Source organism: Seriola aureovittata, chromosome 10 (assembly GCF_021018895.1).
Source record: "Seriola aureovittata isolate HTS-2021-v1 ecotype China chromosome 10, ASM2101889v1, whole genome shotgun sequence".
NCBI classification, from domain to species: Eukaryota; Metazoa; Chordata; class Actinopteri; order Carangiformes; family Carangidae; genus Seriola; species Seriola aureovittata.
The window spans coordinates 22,269,299-22,285,000 of NC_079373.1; the positions used below are offsets into that span (position 1 = coordinate 22,269,299).

General features: G+C 39.9%; 2 protein-coding genes across 2 annotated transcripts in view; both read left to right on the forward strand.

The window, feature by feature from the left end:
• The first annotated feature begins 501 nt into the window (after window positions 1-501).
• On the forward strand, window positions 502-6,107 carry LOC130176891 (cytochrome P450 2F2-like). The gene is made up of 11 exons (XM_056388294.1): window positions 502-702; window positions 1,511-1,673; window positions 2,515-2,667; window positions 2,938-3,098; window positions 3,356-3,424; window positions 3,625-3,729; window positions 3,977-4,112; window positions 4,491-4,576; window positions 4,842-4,943; window positions 5,540-5,681; window positions 5,799-6,107. Exons 1-11 carry the CDS (start codon window positions 541-543, stop codon window positions 6,023-6,025), a joined length of 1,506 nt encoding a protein of 501 aa, XP_056244269.1. The 5' UTR covers window positions 502-540; the 3' UTR covers window positions 6,026-6,107.
• Window positions 6,108-7,508: 1,401 nt separating this feature from the next.
• hsf4 (heat shock transcription factor 4) overlaps window positions 7,509-15,702 on the forward strand; it is a 26,191-nt gene continuing 17,997 nt past the window's right edge. Inside the window, exons 1-4 of the mRNA XM_056386437.1 lie at window positions 7,509-7,634; window positions 10,295-10,403; window positions 10,504-10,631; window positions 11,989-12,113. Of these exons, the coding sequence (XP_056242412.1) occupies window positions 7,509-7,634; window positions 10,295-10,403; window positions 10,504-10,631; window positions 11,989-12,113 (488 nt within the window). The remainder of the gene's footprint in view (window positions 7,635-10,294; window positions 10,404-10,503; window positions 10,632-11,988; window positions 12,114-15,702) is intronic.

The window sequence follows — 15,702 nt, forward strand, 5'->3', positions numbered from 1 at the left end:
CAAATGTTTTGTTGGCAATATACATCCATAAATGATGAGCAATAAACACGTAATGGAAAATGTCACAACATCTCTCCTCCTGCAGAGCATTCCCCAATAGTATCTTATGGCTGGATTGGATGAACACACAAACTGTTCCTATACAAGAAGGGGAATGCAAAATATTGCGACTGAACACATTGATGAAAATATATATAAATATATATATATAACATATATTTAACACATGGTTTATTACCTTACCATAGAGACACATGATGGAGATACACAAACACTGAATGTGTTCTCCTCATCAGCAGTCAGCTCAAATGTGATGCTTTGAGGCCCCTCATAGGGGTAAGAGTTTTCTCAGCAGTGGAGCTGCAGTATCCCCTAAGTGAACAAATTATGTAATAGCTACGCTGGTCATAAAACAGTTCTTTCAACTCCGGTACAACGAAGCAAAGTGCACACCCGAAAGAGGCAGGGCTAACAGCTGTGCTGGAGTTCAATAGCAAGTCAAACAGCTTAAATCTTCAGTTCAGTCCAATCCCTTCCACCATGTTTGTTTCAATCATTTTACTATGGCTCTGCATTTGGTTCATTATCATGCAACTCAAGTCTCGGAGGCCTAAGAACTTTCCACCAGGACCCACTGCCCTCCCCATACTGGGGAGCATTTTGCAGCTGAGCCTAGAGAACCCCCTGAAGGACTTTGAGAGGGTAAGAAAAATGCTGAAATGAATGATGTTGCTCTTTAAATGCCTGTTATGGCACTAATTACTATTCTAAGTACTAAAAAGATACTTTTATTTATATACTTAAATGGTTTAATATTTAAACTTAAACTTGGTCACTGCTGTGCTTTTCTTGATAGTGATTTGAGTGTACCACTGTACTAATGAAACCTGTGGGCTGTGGTTCATGTGGTTGCATAACATTGTTGTCTGTACAGAGTTGAATGCCTGTGCACAAGCTATACATGTTGGGTATTGTCCAACTTAAACCCAGTGCAATGGATGACTTATAAGTTTTGTGTTGCTCAATGCTTTAAAAACAGCAACATCCTTTTACAGAAACATTTAAAATTTTTAATTTTTGATCCTTTAAGCAATACAAACAAATGTCCAGAAGTCAAGAAGTGGTGGCTGAAGTCTCACCAGTTGCACTTACACAAGCTGTAAGTGTCGGGAGTGGCAGAAGTTACAGAAATCATGCTACTCCTTAAGCAAAGAGTTAGAGCTGTTTCCTTCAGGACATACAGAATAGACTCCTGGAGGCCGGACACAATAGTTCCAAACATGCATTTTATGTATGTGCAATAATATCACTGTGTAGTTGTCATACTATTTGTCATTTGCTAGTTTTACCTGTTACATTTAGTTTTTACGTACTGTTTTTAGCATCGTTATTGTTATTGTGTTCTCACTTAAGTGCATGTTTTTGTGATTTCAGCAAATTGCCCCTTTAAAAAGAAGGATCCATCTTAAGTTATGTGATATACTATACATGTTATCTTGTTTGTTCCCAGCTGAGGAAGACTTATGGAAATGTCTACACTCTGTTCCTCGGTCCCAAACCAGCTGTGATCATCAGTGGGACAAAGGCAATAAAGGAGGCTATGGTGACCAAGGCTATTGATTTTGCAGGACGACCCCAAGATCTGTTTGTTAATGATGTCACCCGGAGGAAAGGTAGAAAAGAGATGTTATAGGACTGAGAATGTGTGACCCAATTTACCCAATCCATGAAACAAAAAAAATAATATGTGTCTTTCTATGCATGCATTGTATGCAGGGATCAAACAGTAACCAGTACTAGCAACTATGTATGTATCTTGATAAAAAAGTATGGTCAAAGTGTGGCTTGAGTTTTCTTAAGCCACACTCTTATTCTCAGTGAATAACTATCACATAGGTTTTACACACTGGCAAGGACACATGCTGCAACATGCTGCAAAAATCCTGAAAAGGGACAAACAAGCACCTTGTTAGAAATCAAAAAGAGAATAAACAAAGGCAAGAGTTGAAGTCTTTTTGTACAGTTGCTGTTCAGTTTGCCAACAAAAGGTCCACCCACACAGTTAAGTTATCAATCTTTATATAATAAGGATGAACTTTCCCCAGTGAACTATGCCCCAATGTTCATTCTCAGTCCTATGGGAAGTTGTTCAGTGTGCACTCAAAACTTAAAGAAATACTGAGCATACACTGATACCATCATCCACCATCCTAACGATACAGGAGCACAGTATTCTTTATTTTCACTGCAGTGAGTGTCTGTTTAGGTTGACACATGACTTTATTTTGTTGTATATTTTAAATATCTACGAATAAAGCTCACTGATTTGAATTTCTTTGTTTTGAATCCACTCAGATTTGAAAGTAAATAAAGAAAACACACTAAAGCACTGTGCAGAGTAAATAATAAAACAGGCTAGAAATCAGATGAGCTCTGGAATAGAACAGCAATGGTTACAATGGCCAGCGATAGGTTGTTATATTAGATGACCCCTGAGCTCTGTATCTGTTGTAGGAGTGATCCTGGCAGACTACGGCCCTAGTTGGAAGGAGCATCGTCGCTTTGCTCTGATGACCTTGAGGAATTTTGGTCTGGGGAAGAATACCATGGAGGAGAGGATTCATGGAGAGCTACAATACACCATGAACACACTGGAACAGAGCATTGGTATGTGATCTGTGGGTCCATTCGCTCCTCTTCTGATAGGCTTTCATCTATCACACTAACAGTGACACAAACATTACAAGTTGGATTTTGATCACGTATGTTTGAAAGAGACCTCCACTGTGCTTTATTGACTTTTACCTCCCTACTAATTTCTATTCTTTGACGTCTGTGTTACCGGGTTGAGTTTCTCGTTGTGCTATTTCTGTAAAGTTCTTCTGTATTTTCGTACAATGATGTGGCATGCTGAAGTTTACATTATGACTTTTACAGGCAAACCCCTCAGTCCTCAAATGATGTTTCACAATATGGCCTCCAACATCATATGCCAGGTTCTGTTTGGTAGACGCTACGAGTACGACCATGAGTTCATCAGAGTGATTGTTCAGTGCTTCACTGAAAACGCCAAGTTAGCCAATGGACCATGGGCTATGGTGAGTCTGCGCACTCTGCTATCCACAGCGGGAAACGAAAACCAAGACGTTCTGCAGCCACTACGCATCCAATGTGTTCTTGGCCTTGGGCGTCTTGCCTATTTTTAGCTCGTGGATAGTAGTATTGTGGATTTTAGTATGGATCCTACTTTGTTTATAATATATACTTTGTATTTTTTATATCCTCCAATTCCATCTGTTCAGAGCAATTCATGTAAAGAGTTAAATAGACAAATGATTTAAATCTTTCTTTACAGCTGTATGACTCTTTTCCCATTATTCGTAACTTACCACTGCCCTTCATGAAGGCCTTCAAAAACGTTGAGGTAAGTTAACCGCACCTTGAGATTTATTGTAAATATTTATAGTAAATTGTGAAAAAAAAGTCTGAGCTAAGAAGGAAATGAACATTAATGGTAAAATGAAGTTTTTTCTCTAACCACACACACACATAAACTGTAACAACCAATAGTACATATTGTAAGCACATTATCAGTGAACGTATGTTACTCATGTTTTTCCTCAGACTTGTCAGAAGCTTGCGGTTTCTGTGCTGACTGAGCACAAGAAGACCAGAGTTCCCGGAGAGCCACGGGACTTTCTTGACTGCTATCTAGATGAACTGGATAAGGTAAGTACATGAGTGAATAGGGAGTAAAAAGAATTTGCACACTATCTCAGACTCAGGCGTGTTGCTGTATTTAATTTTAACTAATTATGTGTTATTTCGAATATGTTCAAAGAGTCTTTGAAAAAGTGACAACTTTTAGTACATGTGTGAGCTGACTCTTCTCATCCCCTACACTTTCTGTGTGTATAAGTCAAGTCATTTGCATTTAATGTTTGTTGGTCTTAAAACAATAATTTTCCCCTTTCAGAGTGTCAGTGGTTCTTCATTTTCTGAGCAAGAACTCACTATGTACGCTCTAGATATTCACTTTGCTGGGACTGACACTACCTCCAACACCCTTCTTACTGGTTTCCTCTACCTTATGGCCTACCCACAAATACAAGGTATGTCTGCATGTGTAGATATGAGGTTGGACTTTTCTTTTCCGTCATTTCTGTACTTTTTGTACAATTTTTTTTATGGCCAGAGATTCTTTGTATGTTTTTGCCAAGAATACGGACACAGCTCTAATGCCAATTATACAAGGACCGTGTAAGTTGTGCCAACAGTTCAGGCACAACTTCAGACCACATCCTTTGGAATCTAAGATTAGACAATGACCAATGTGGCTTTGGCTTTCCAACACAGGTCTCCCTCACAGAAGACATCCTCGAGCAGGAAAAACCATTGTCACGAGGGAGCATTTTCTGCTCGGTCAGCTCCCTTACGATATCAATATTTTTACCATTATCCTCCACCCCACCCCCTTCTGCATTTCTCAGAGCTTTGTCAGCAGGAGATAGACGAGGTACTTGGAGGAAAGCAACAGGCCAGTTTTGATGACAGACATAACATGCCTTACATGCAGGTACACTATCAGATAATCTCATAATAACCACTTCAATTTGACACATGCATCTGGGTGGTATATTTATATTATTGCATTATTATATTGACTTGCCAAATAAAAAATGCTCAGTTGATTTTTTTAACATCTATTTTAACACAAGTTATTATGGTACTTTTACCTGGTTCTAAGAATATGGCTGACAGATATCTATATTACATGTTTCTTGGTTTGCTCGCCTGTGGCCTTTTATTCAGTCTCAAGTCAGATTGATCTGTTCATCCAGGCTGTGATCCATGAGGTGCAGAGGGTAGCCAACACAGTTCCTCTCAGTGTCTTCCACTCAACAACTAAAGACACAGAGCTCATGGGATATTCCATTCCCAAGGTAAGTGGCATATCGTTAAACAGATTCTGGCAACAGAGACAGTGAAGTGGAAAGACACCTTACTGTGATGAACTTAGGTAGGAAAGCAGTTTGTACCAGTGTTGGAAGTGGAGGCAAGGTAAGGTAATGACCCCAATGGGACCCCCTCCCCCTCAAGAAACCAAAGGAAAAATAAATTAAAAAAAACAAACAAAAAAAACCCCCAAAACAACATTTATGTTATTTAGCTGATTAATTATCATTTCCTTTCAGCTCAGTGCGATAATCTCCCCTGCGTTTTGGTTGCGTCTCTCGGAGCACAGCAGTGGAGAGACAGATTGACATAGACATTAGGTGACAATTTGTCACCTAAGTGCAATAAAAGCTTTCCAACTAGTGTAATAAATGCCTCTAAAACCAAAGATGGACAGACATGAGCCCCAAACATCTGAAAGTCAGGCCAAAATATCCGCTTTGTAAACCCTGCTGCTCATTGCAGGGAAGCTAGTTGAAGTGCGGGTCGGTATATCACCTTTTCTTGAGGAAATCTTAACATTTTACGAATGTTTTCTGTTGTCCTCTGTAGCCATTCTTCTTCTGCTTCATTTTCTCCTCAGGGTACTTTGATAATCCCTAACATGACCTCAGTGCTGAATGAAGAGGGACAATGGAAATTCCCCCATGAATTCAACCCTGAGAACTTCCTCAATGACCAGGGAGAGTTTGTTAAACCCGAGGCTTTCATGCCTTTCTCTGCAGGTATGCAAGCAGAGAAAACAAACAGCAGCGCACACCTGCAGCAGAATACACAGATACTGTTGTAGAGGACATATATATATATATATATATATATATTTTTTTTTTTTTACGTCTCAGGTCCTCGTATGTGTCTCGGAGAGGGTCTGGCTCGTATGGAGCTCTTTCTCGTCATGGTGACTCTGCTGAGGAGGTTTAAGTTCATCTGGCCTGAGGACGCAGGAGAGCCGGACTTCACTCCAGTCTATGGCGTCACTCTAACCCCTAAACCTTACTCCATGAAGATCCAACTCAGGGAAACACAGCAAGATGGTCGGCAGACACACAACAGAGACAGCGGAGAGTGACAGAGATGAATACTAACATCCAGTTACTCCCCTCAGCCATCTGTAACCCTGTTTTTCTTTCAAGTAAAGTACTTTCACTGCACCTACCGGCTTGAGTGTGTTTCTGCACATGGGTACACAAAATCAATGAACTATGACACTACCCTTAATAGTAGTTAGCAAACACACAGTGATCTGTGTTGTTATTAGCTGGTCACCCTATCAATGACTGGTGTTTTGTATAGAATTGGGCTGTGAAATTTGATTAAACTTTTATTTGAGATTATTGTTAAATTCGTTGTGTCTACTGCACATGTGACATTAGGGCCTGAGGGCACCACAGGAAGAAAAGGATGGATTGCCCTAAATGGAAAATAATCATCATTTGGGTGGGATGAATGTCCTAATACATTATTTGGGAATCTGTTAGATTTTAATATTTCTTGTGTACCAGTGGAAATTTTGACCTGATGGTGGCACTAAAGGAAAGGTTATTAAAATTCAGCAGGATTAAATCTCTGGATCTATGAATGGATCTGGATCTATCTATGATCTATGAAGATCCACAGTGGTGGATTTGCTTTGCCTGTTACGTCTGCTCTCTAGTGAGACCCTACACAACACCACACCACAATACCATAAACCTACTGTACATTGTGAGACACTGTGTATGTGATTGAATCAAATAATTGATATGTTTAATGTTGATGCACAAATAGTACAGTATGTCCACTTCAAGACACCAGTGATTATTCTCAGAAGTGATAAGGGACCTGTCTTTTGTACCTGACATACAAGCACACTGAACTCTGCACTGTTCAATTTAACCAGCAGCCTTTTGATGTTTGGACAGTGGTGTATTATTGAAGCTTTTGTGTGGATGCTATATTGTTTTACTGGGCAGTCTCTTGATTGTCAGTGGGAGGCCGGGGGGCAAGGGGTGGTGGTGGGGGGGCGGGCAGCAGGGTTGGGCTTGAATGGTGTGTGTGTTTGTGTGTTTGTGTGTTTGTGGGTGTGTGTGTGTGTGTGTGCTGACATGCACCTTCTGTGATGACATTCAGTTGGATGACTGGTGTGGCAGTGAGGACAGAGAGGGGCAGAGAGCAAAAGAGAAAAATAAACTAAAGGAGCCACAACTATAGATAAGAGGAGGATATATTAAACAGAAAAGTCAAGGGAAGAGGAACAGCAAAGAAAAAACAAGGAATCAGAGACAAGGTGAGATTGTGTTATCAAGGACGCACAGAGACTGTTTGACCAACTGAGATGGCATTGAAGAGACTGAGACAAACCTGGGATTATCAGTAACAGATCATCAGCAGTGGAGTTTCTTAAACATGGACTAGTCTGAGAGTCTGCACATACATACATACACACACACACACACACACACACACACGTACACACACAGACAAACACACGCACACACACACATACACACACACACACACACACACATTAGGTTTCCTGTTGTAAACGGTCTTGGCAGTGGACAGGTGTCAGTATGCAGGAGTCTCCAGGTGCCATGGGTGTAGATGGCAGCTACGCCAGCAATGTTCCGGCCTTCCTCACCAAGCTGTGGACGCTGGTGGAGGATCCAGACACGAACCACCTCATCTGCTGGAGCGCTGTGAGTCAGAACATACTGTACATAACACTGTAACCTCTGTTTCTCAGTTTCTAGCTAAATGTTGATACAAAAAATACAACCTGCTTCACGTTACATAAAAGTGAAAACAGACTAATATATCATTTGGAATTAAACTGAAAACATAAACCTCTCTATATCACAAATCTGACACAGTTAATAAAGTTGGTCTTGCTGCTCCGATGGAGAATTCCTGGTAGCGTGAGGTCTTAAATTGGGATTATATAAAACCTGAACTGGTTGTACCTGTATTAAGCATATCTGACAACAAAGTGTACTTGTGAAAGGTTCATAGATTTTATAAAAGGTTATATTGTTGTTTATTTAACAATTTATTAGCCATTTCATAGTGTAATTTTGCAAATAAGTGATAAGCCATCAGAATATGTCGGCCTACACAAACCTACATCTTTGTTTTTTCATATTGAACCTACGTTTGAGAGAGAGTGATGCGTATCCTCTGCCAAATTAACATGCTTTCTTTAGTGTTAAGAACACACTCTGATGAGCATGAATATAAATTCTGTTATTGTTTGACCTTTGACCCAGGATAAGTGGCTAATTGTAAAATTCAGGTATCACTGTGACACATCTTCTTGGTAAATTCTGTGCCGACAGTAACAAAAGCACCTGCAGAATGAAGATTTGATCACTTTGCAAAATTAAAAGATTTTCTAAATGAAGTTTGATAGCGTTGTTGAGATAATAGAAAACAGAGCCCATATGTTGCCATGTGTGACACAAAGATGAGGCTTCAGTATAAACTGTAAGGGGACCGTCTCTCTGTTCTTCTTTGAAAGGAGACAAACACACAAAACAGATGCTGTCCAATCCCATGACATCTAGAGTGTGCAGCATCAGCTGTTGCATTGTCAGACTATTAGTAGACAAGTGAGCGTCACTACATACAAGGTAAAAACAACATCTTATTACAAATTGTCTAAACTTTATAAATGTCACACCTGTGCCGTAAGTGGCACATGGTAATCCATTTTAGATATAAGTAATGTGTAAAGTATTTACAACACAGAGCTGTTTTTCAGAGCAAAACAAAGCGACTGCAGTTGCTTACTAAGACTGGGAGAGAGCATGACTCATCACTGACAATGAGAGAGAGAGAGAGAGAGAGACAGAGAGAGAGAGTTTGATTGGCTGCTGGTGAATAGATCTTGAACTGTGGGGAAAATAAGTTACCTCCTCACAAAACTCATTTCATCATTCAGGTAACATTATTTCATATATAGGCTCCATCTAGTAGCAGGTGTCGAGTCATGTTGATGACAGTGACGTAGCGTATTATTACTGGCGAACTCTGCGTCTGGTCATGGCATGAAATAAAAAGTTTTATTCATACTAGTAAAACATCAGAGAGGTTTGTGTGTCTTCAGATTCCATGAAAGTGCAAAAATGAACACAAAATACCTCCAAACAGCTCATGTAGAATAATCTATAATCAAAATAAAAAAAGTCTAAAAACTAATTCTGCTTTAGGTTCAAAAGTCCAATATTTCCTTTTATGTTTACATTAGTATCCCACGTTATTCATGGGCTGTAGCAACATCATAATTGGGATTTGATGTTTACATAAAATAACATTGACCTGATTAATGTATGTCCCTGTTCATGTGGTTAAAATGTCCACATGGTTCTGTCTCTTAACAGGATCTGACTTTCACTTTAACTGTCACCTTAATAATCATAGTTGAATTGTCGTATTTTGTTTATCCACTCACATTTAGTTTTCACTGCTTCAGATAAAGACAGATACAAGTGATCGTAAACCTGGTGTAACCCAGCTACAGGAGCACATATGAGTTTTTAAAACCAAAATAAGGGCTTATCGAGGTGTGTGAAAGCATATGATATTTAAATGAACAAGTGGACTCACACTCAATACTGAGACAAGTTGAGTTAAAGTGCAGGTCTCTTTCTTCACTTCTGCTCTTCCAGACTGTGTCAACCAGCAGCCTCCAGATGCTCTCAGAAATGTTACTAGTGGTTGAGCATGCTCGAATAATGCAATGAAGTGGTGAATACAACATTTGAACTCAGAGCGTAGTTGTGTGACTTCACATGAGTTTCTTCATTTTGACCTTTTTGAACTTTTGCTATTTGCTCTCAACCCTCTCATTTGTTTGAAGAAGTCTGACAGAGCTGCTTCTCTTTAGTGAGCCGGCGCTTCTTCAGTGTCTTTTAAAGGCGGGTTTTACACAGTAACAGTTTTCTGCAGCATCTCTATGATAAAAGTATCAGACTCAGTTTCCACACAACATGAAACTTTCCTCCTTTTCGTTTTTCTGTGCTGTAATGAAAACAGGTAAAGAACAGTGGTTCCTTTGATGTTTGGTTGATATCCAGACTGATTATATGGACCAGTGTTTATAACATCAGTCACAGAAAAGTTTGTGTTGTCTGTCACACTGCGCAGTAGTTTGCCTGTGTTTCAGACCAGGATTGATATTTACTAAGCCTCTGAAATAAGAAGGAAGCAGACAAGAGACGTTACTATGTTCACTGTAAATGTAAAATCCATCATATCTAAGAAAGATCATTTGTTTACATGCAGCACTGACGGACTGATTTTGACTTATCTACACTAAATAAGATCAGAGAACTAACTGACATATGTTTTGTTATTTCAGACTGGGACTAGTTTTCATGTGTTTGACCAGGGACGCTTTGCCAAGGAAGTTCTGCCAAAGTACTTTAAACACAATAACATGGCAAGCTTCGTTCGACAGCTCAACATGTGTGAGTACACTCTTCTCTTCTCTTCTCTTCTCTTCTCTTCTCTTCTCTTCTCAGTTACAGTATTTACTGTGAATGTGTGCTTGTATATGTGTGTGTCTAGACGGTTTCCGTAAGGTGGTGAACATTGAGCAGAGCGGTCTGGTGAAGCCTGAGAGAGATGACACAGAGTTCCAACATCTGTACTTCCTCCAGGGTCACGAACACATGCTGGAACACATCAAGAGAAAGGTATGGACACACACACACACACACACACTGTCTCAAGACAAATGAAGCCATCTACTTTCCTAGGATAAAGAGACAAAGCCATTAAAGGTTAAAATGTCTAAGCCAGGGTCAGTTTCATTTTTATAGTCCCCAATCACGAATTCAAATCCAAATAAACATAGGGGTTTACAATCTTCAGTGTACATAACACTGTCTATTCTTAGACCCTCTAAGTAACAAGACTAAGAAGCTACAACCATGTTAGTGGCTCTGTGAGTCTGTACTTATAGAGAGCTGAAAGAAAAGAAGTTGCAAAAGAAAGAAAACCTCATTCAAAATCCCATCAACAGTTTTAACTAAATAATAAGATCCAAATAAAAAATAAAAACATAAAAAAATTCAGCCTTAAGATTAGAACTAAAAAATAAAATTAAAAATACTTTAGAAGAGAGTGTTGGTGAATTTTATGGATATGGACAAAACTAAGTTATGATGGACTCACGCTAGTAACTTTCCATGGGAGGTGTCGGCTTTAGACAATTGTTGTTGAACTTTGTTAAAGTCACTAAGGTTTTACTACTACTACTGCTGCTGAAGTGGATGGAGATTTGTCTAAGAATACGGACAGTAAACCCCAGGAACATCCTTCATTTTCTCCAGAGCGACAGTTAAAAGAAATGCTGAATGAGTGACTGCACTGAGTTTCAGAAACTAGTGGAGCGGAGGCATGACTTCATCATGACTTCAACTCTCTGTAAACTACAGCTTTGCTCTGAGCTAAATGCTAATGTCAGCATGCTTACTTGCTCACAATGACAATGCTAGGGTAGCATTATAATACCTCCTAAAACATTGGCATGTTATTGTAAGCAATTACCATTTTCACCAGCGTAGCTTAGCGTGTTAGCATGCCAACACTTGCTAATTAGGCACTAAACACAAATTGCACCTGATGCTGATGGGTAGGTATTTGATCTAAACAAATTTGACCTGATAATGGTGCTAGATGAAACGTGAAGAGATTATCAAAGTTATCACAGTTCATTCTGATGGGGTGAATGTATGTATGAAATTTCATGACAATCCATCCAACTTGGACTCTAATCCAAGATGCTGAGACGTGAAACGTCTTCAAGGTTCACAACCAAGTCCAGTTACTCTTCAACTACTTCAACTCTTCTTAGATAGTCAGGAGATCAATAAAGTCATTAGCATTCATCCACTGGGGACCAATGATGTCTGTAAAACATTTCTTCTTAAACAGACCAACACTCTCAAACCTAAAAGTTCTCTGTTCACAAACACAGTAGGGGGATTGTGTGGTTGTCTGTGCTTATCAGAATGAGTCACCGAATGAGGCTGTACTTTGTCTCTGCAGGTATCCATAGTAAAGAGTGAGGAGACCAAAGTTCGCCAGGAGGACCTCAGTAAACTGCTGTACGAAGTTCAGCTTCTCAGAACACAACAGGACAACATGGAGTGTCAGATGCAGGACATGAAACAGTGAGTAGAGAGTTTTAATGGCGCATGTGTTTTGCAGAGTTTAAAGTGCAAAGCTGTGGGTCCTGGGGACACAGGCTTTGTGGACATCTCCAGGCATACGGGCTTTTTTTTCTCTATGGAATATCAATCAGAAAATTCAACTGTCACATTGATCTTATAGTTTCTACTGGTATTTTTTGATTTTGAAGTTTGATTAAAGTCAGTGCGCTGTACTTAAAATCCAATGCTGCTCACCAGTCCGCCTTTACAGCCTTGTTGTGTTTATACGTGCACTTTTCCAAACTGCCACTAACTTTCTAAGAGGAAAGGCTTTTGTAAAGAAGTAGGCACGTTAAGCCAAATGACAAGTTGGAAGTTTAGTAGTGGTGACGTTGAAGTCATGTGACTGTGGTGTAGTTCGTTTATAGCTTTAGCTTTTTACTTCTGGTGATTGTATTAAGGATTCAAAAATCATAAAAGTGATGTTCCTTTGTGAAGATTATCTTGCTGAACAAATCATATAAGTATCATAAACTTTTGTTTGTGACAGATTTTATTTTCTGCAATAATCCAAAGGCCAATGGAGAAATCCAATTGGCTTTTTGTTGAGGGAGTCAGGGTGATGCTAAATTCCAGTTTGGCCTACAATATCACAGTATTACAAACTTGTGCAAACTCGACTCGACTCGGTTCCAGCTCTCGTACGTACTCAGCCCTCGGCGCTTCCTGTACATGCCGAACTGCAGCCTGGACACTGACGAATGATGGCGAGACCGCTTTGGAGCTTCAGGGTTTGCGGGATTCATTCATTCCCCAGATTTAGACAGTAGACTCAGGAGACTAGACTTGTTACCTGGATATCATGTTAATGTGGAAGGTGCACTACATTCAATACTGGAAAACTTGAAATACTCTATACATTTCGAGGTCAGCCCCAGTACACACTCGTACATCCCAGCACTAACCAAAACACAACCAACTTGCTTTGTGCTGCCTCATATCAATGGCCCTTCCACCTGTTTGCATCTCTCCTCCCATCTGTGCACCATGCACTCAGTGCTGGGCACCAAAATACCGCACAGATGGGCAAAGCGAATTTTAATGTCAGGAAAATACCAAACAGTCAGAGCCATGCTTGCTTTGGTTGTTGCGCTGCCACAAAAATAGGGCCACATGTTTGCCACGGCCCTCCACGGCCCCATTAAATGCCCAAACAAGTTCTGTGTTAATGACTCTAGCATAGCAATGGTTTAATGTACAGCAAGCTCGAACATCAGTAAAATGTTCTCTGTTCATAAGATATTTTACACTGTCCTTGTGAATCAAGTTGAAATACTGATGTTGAAGTGAAACCTTAGCTGGTTCAGCTGGAGCCTCAGAGCCCGAGAGCCACAGAGCCCCAGAGGCCCAGAGGCCCAGAGGCCCAGAGGCTGTAAAAGACACAGGTTTGATTTGTGTGAAAATGACACAGGCCTCACATTATTACACAATCTTGCAAGCCTTGTCTTGTAGAGAGGCCTAGAAATCTAGTTTTAAGAGTAGGATTATTTTGTTTAATATTATCCTTGTGTTAAATTAAATTCTCCCCCACTAAGTAACGAACAGGAACCCGGGGCAGGAAGTATTCCCTCTTACTGGTTGGTCTCTGGGTGTCTCAGCAAATAATTGGAACTGCGATGTATGAACTGCTGTGCTTAAAGCTGTGTTCAGACTGGAAACAGTAACTTTTTTATTTTGTCAAATAAAACACTAACTTATGTATTTCTCCTATTTCAAAAGATATAATGATACTCTTCCAGAGTTGTAAAATCCTGTCTTATAGTATTATAAATCTGTGCATGAGCCTTAAAATTCACAGATCTGTTACTCCAACTGGACTTCCAGGATCCTATTTCATTGTCTCACTGGTACCTGAAACAACACGCTCTCACCAGCGCAGCAACATACAATTTAAAAGCGGGGCTTTTAGCCGAGAACCTAAAAGTGAGTGGGTGTCAGAAGGGTCCCCTGTGTCCCCTCACAGTTTAATATGGCCATGGTGTGTAAGTTATGTAAATGAAAATAAAAATTCTCAGGTCAGTTCGACATTTGACAGTAATTAACTAGAACATCCTCCCATTCTTACATTATCATCACCTTTCCTGTCTTTCAGTGGAAAGCAAGTTAGACATTAAACAGCCATGAAAAATTGCATTGCCTTAAAGCTCAAAAATAAAAACCCAGTTTGGATGCTTTGGAGTTTAAATGCACACATGCTCTTTTTAGCCTTATTTTACAGGGAAAATTTCAGAAGAGCAATTGACCTGTCTGTTATTCCTCTTGCTAAGTTGGAACAAATTACCCAGTGGATGAACTGACTTTTTCTCTAGAGGCTATTGTTGCTGAAAATAGCTGCTGTGTATCCATTGTGTGATGAAGCTGCTTTGTGCTCAGTATTGTTTGCTAATGAGAGGAGAGAATGTTCACCTGCTCACCTGACTCACACACACACACACACACACACACACACACACACACGCACACACACACACACACATACACACATACACACACACACACACACACACACACACACACACACACCTATACACACCTATACACACACACACACACACACACACACACACACACACACAAACACACACACGCCAGTAATGACTAACGACATTCTTAGAAAGGATGAACAAATGTGTGCACATGTACATGTGCATGAACAATGCTCTTAGAAAATATTCCACCACAGACACGGCCTTTTGTATTTAAGCACCGTAACTGAAAACAGATGAAAGTTTGAATCTGTTTACAGATTGGCGTGTGCAGTTTTAAAATTTCTTGAAATGGCTGCTACATGATGATACAGGATGAGGTGAAATAGCAGGATTGATGGTTACATACTGTGTACTGTAACCTTGGGTCTATGAACATGAACATGAAGTCAGTGGAAGATTTGTGTGTAAGCTCAGTCAATTAAAATGAGCCACTACAGAAACCGACCCTTTGAGGTTTATAGACTTTGGTCTCCCACTCTAGAGTTGTGGCAAGGATCTAAGTCATAAACTACAGTAAATATTCCTAACTGTTCAGTTTAATGCAGGCGGCACTTTCTAACTGGTGACTATAAGTTAAAGGGAAAGAAGTGATCTTACCAGACTTCTGTAGCCCAGCTCGATACTTCATTAGCCGCTACTAGCATAACACACATGAATCTCTGACTGCTGGTGGTGCAGTTGCATTGTGGGTAATGTAATGTAAACCAGCAGTCATTCCCAGGCTGCCGCTCTATAATGATAAAATCCCTAATTTACAATCACAATGCATGAATTCAGGTTTATGCCAACAGCTCAGCTGTGTATTTGCCTATACTGGCATTTACAATTGAATGATCACAGAGAAAGTTAGAGGTGACTAAACTTTCCTGGCACTGTTGCACACAGCCCCAGTCCTCATTGGGCTGCCATATGTCTTTGTTTTACACAAGATTTGCACACTGTGGAGGCTGTTTTGGAAAGGCTCCATGTTGGGAGGAGAAAAATGTAGTTTTAGTCTGGACAGAGCGCTGACACTAAAAAAAAAAAAAAAGTTTTCAAATTTACATCCACATTACTTTACG

Excerpts from the sequence above, each read along its gene's own strand:
- LOC130176891 (XM_056388294.1), top strand. The coding sequence starts at position 541 with ATGTTTGTTTCAATCATTTTACTATGGCTCTGCATTTGGTTCATTATC. Across the intron at positions 3,099-3,355 it reads CCAATGGACCATGGGCTATG|CTGTATGACTCTTTTCCCAT; the intron begins GTGAGTCTGCGC and ends CTTTCTTTACAG. Across the intron at positions 3,425-3,624 it reads AGGCCTTCAAAAACGTTGAG|ACTTGTCAGAAGCTTGCGGT; the intron begins GTAAGTTAACCG and ends GTTTTTCCTCAG.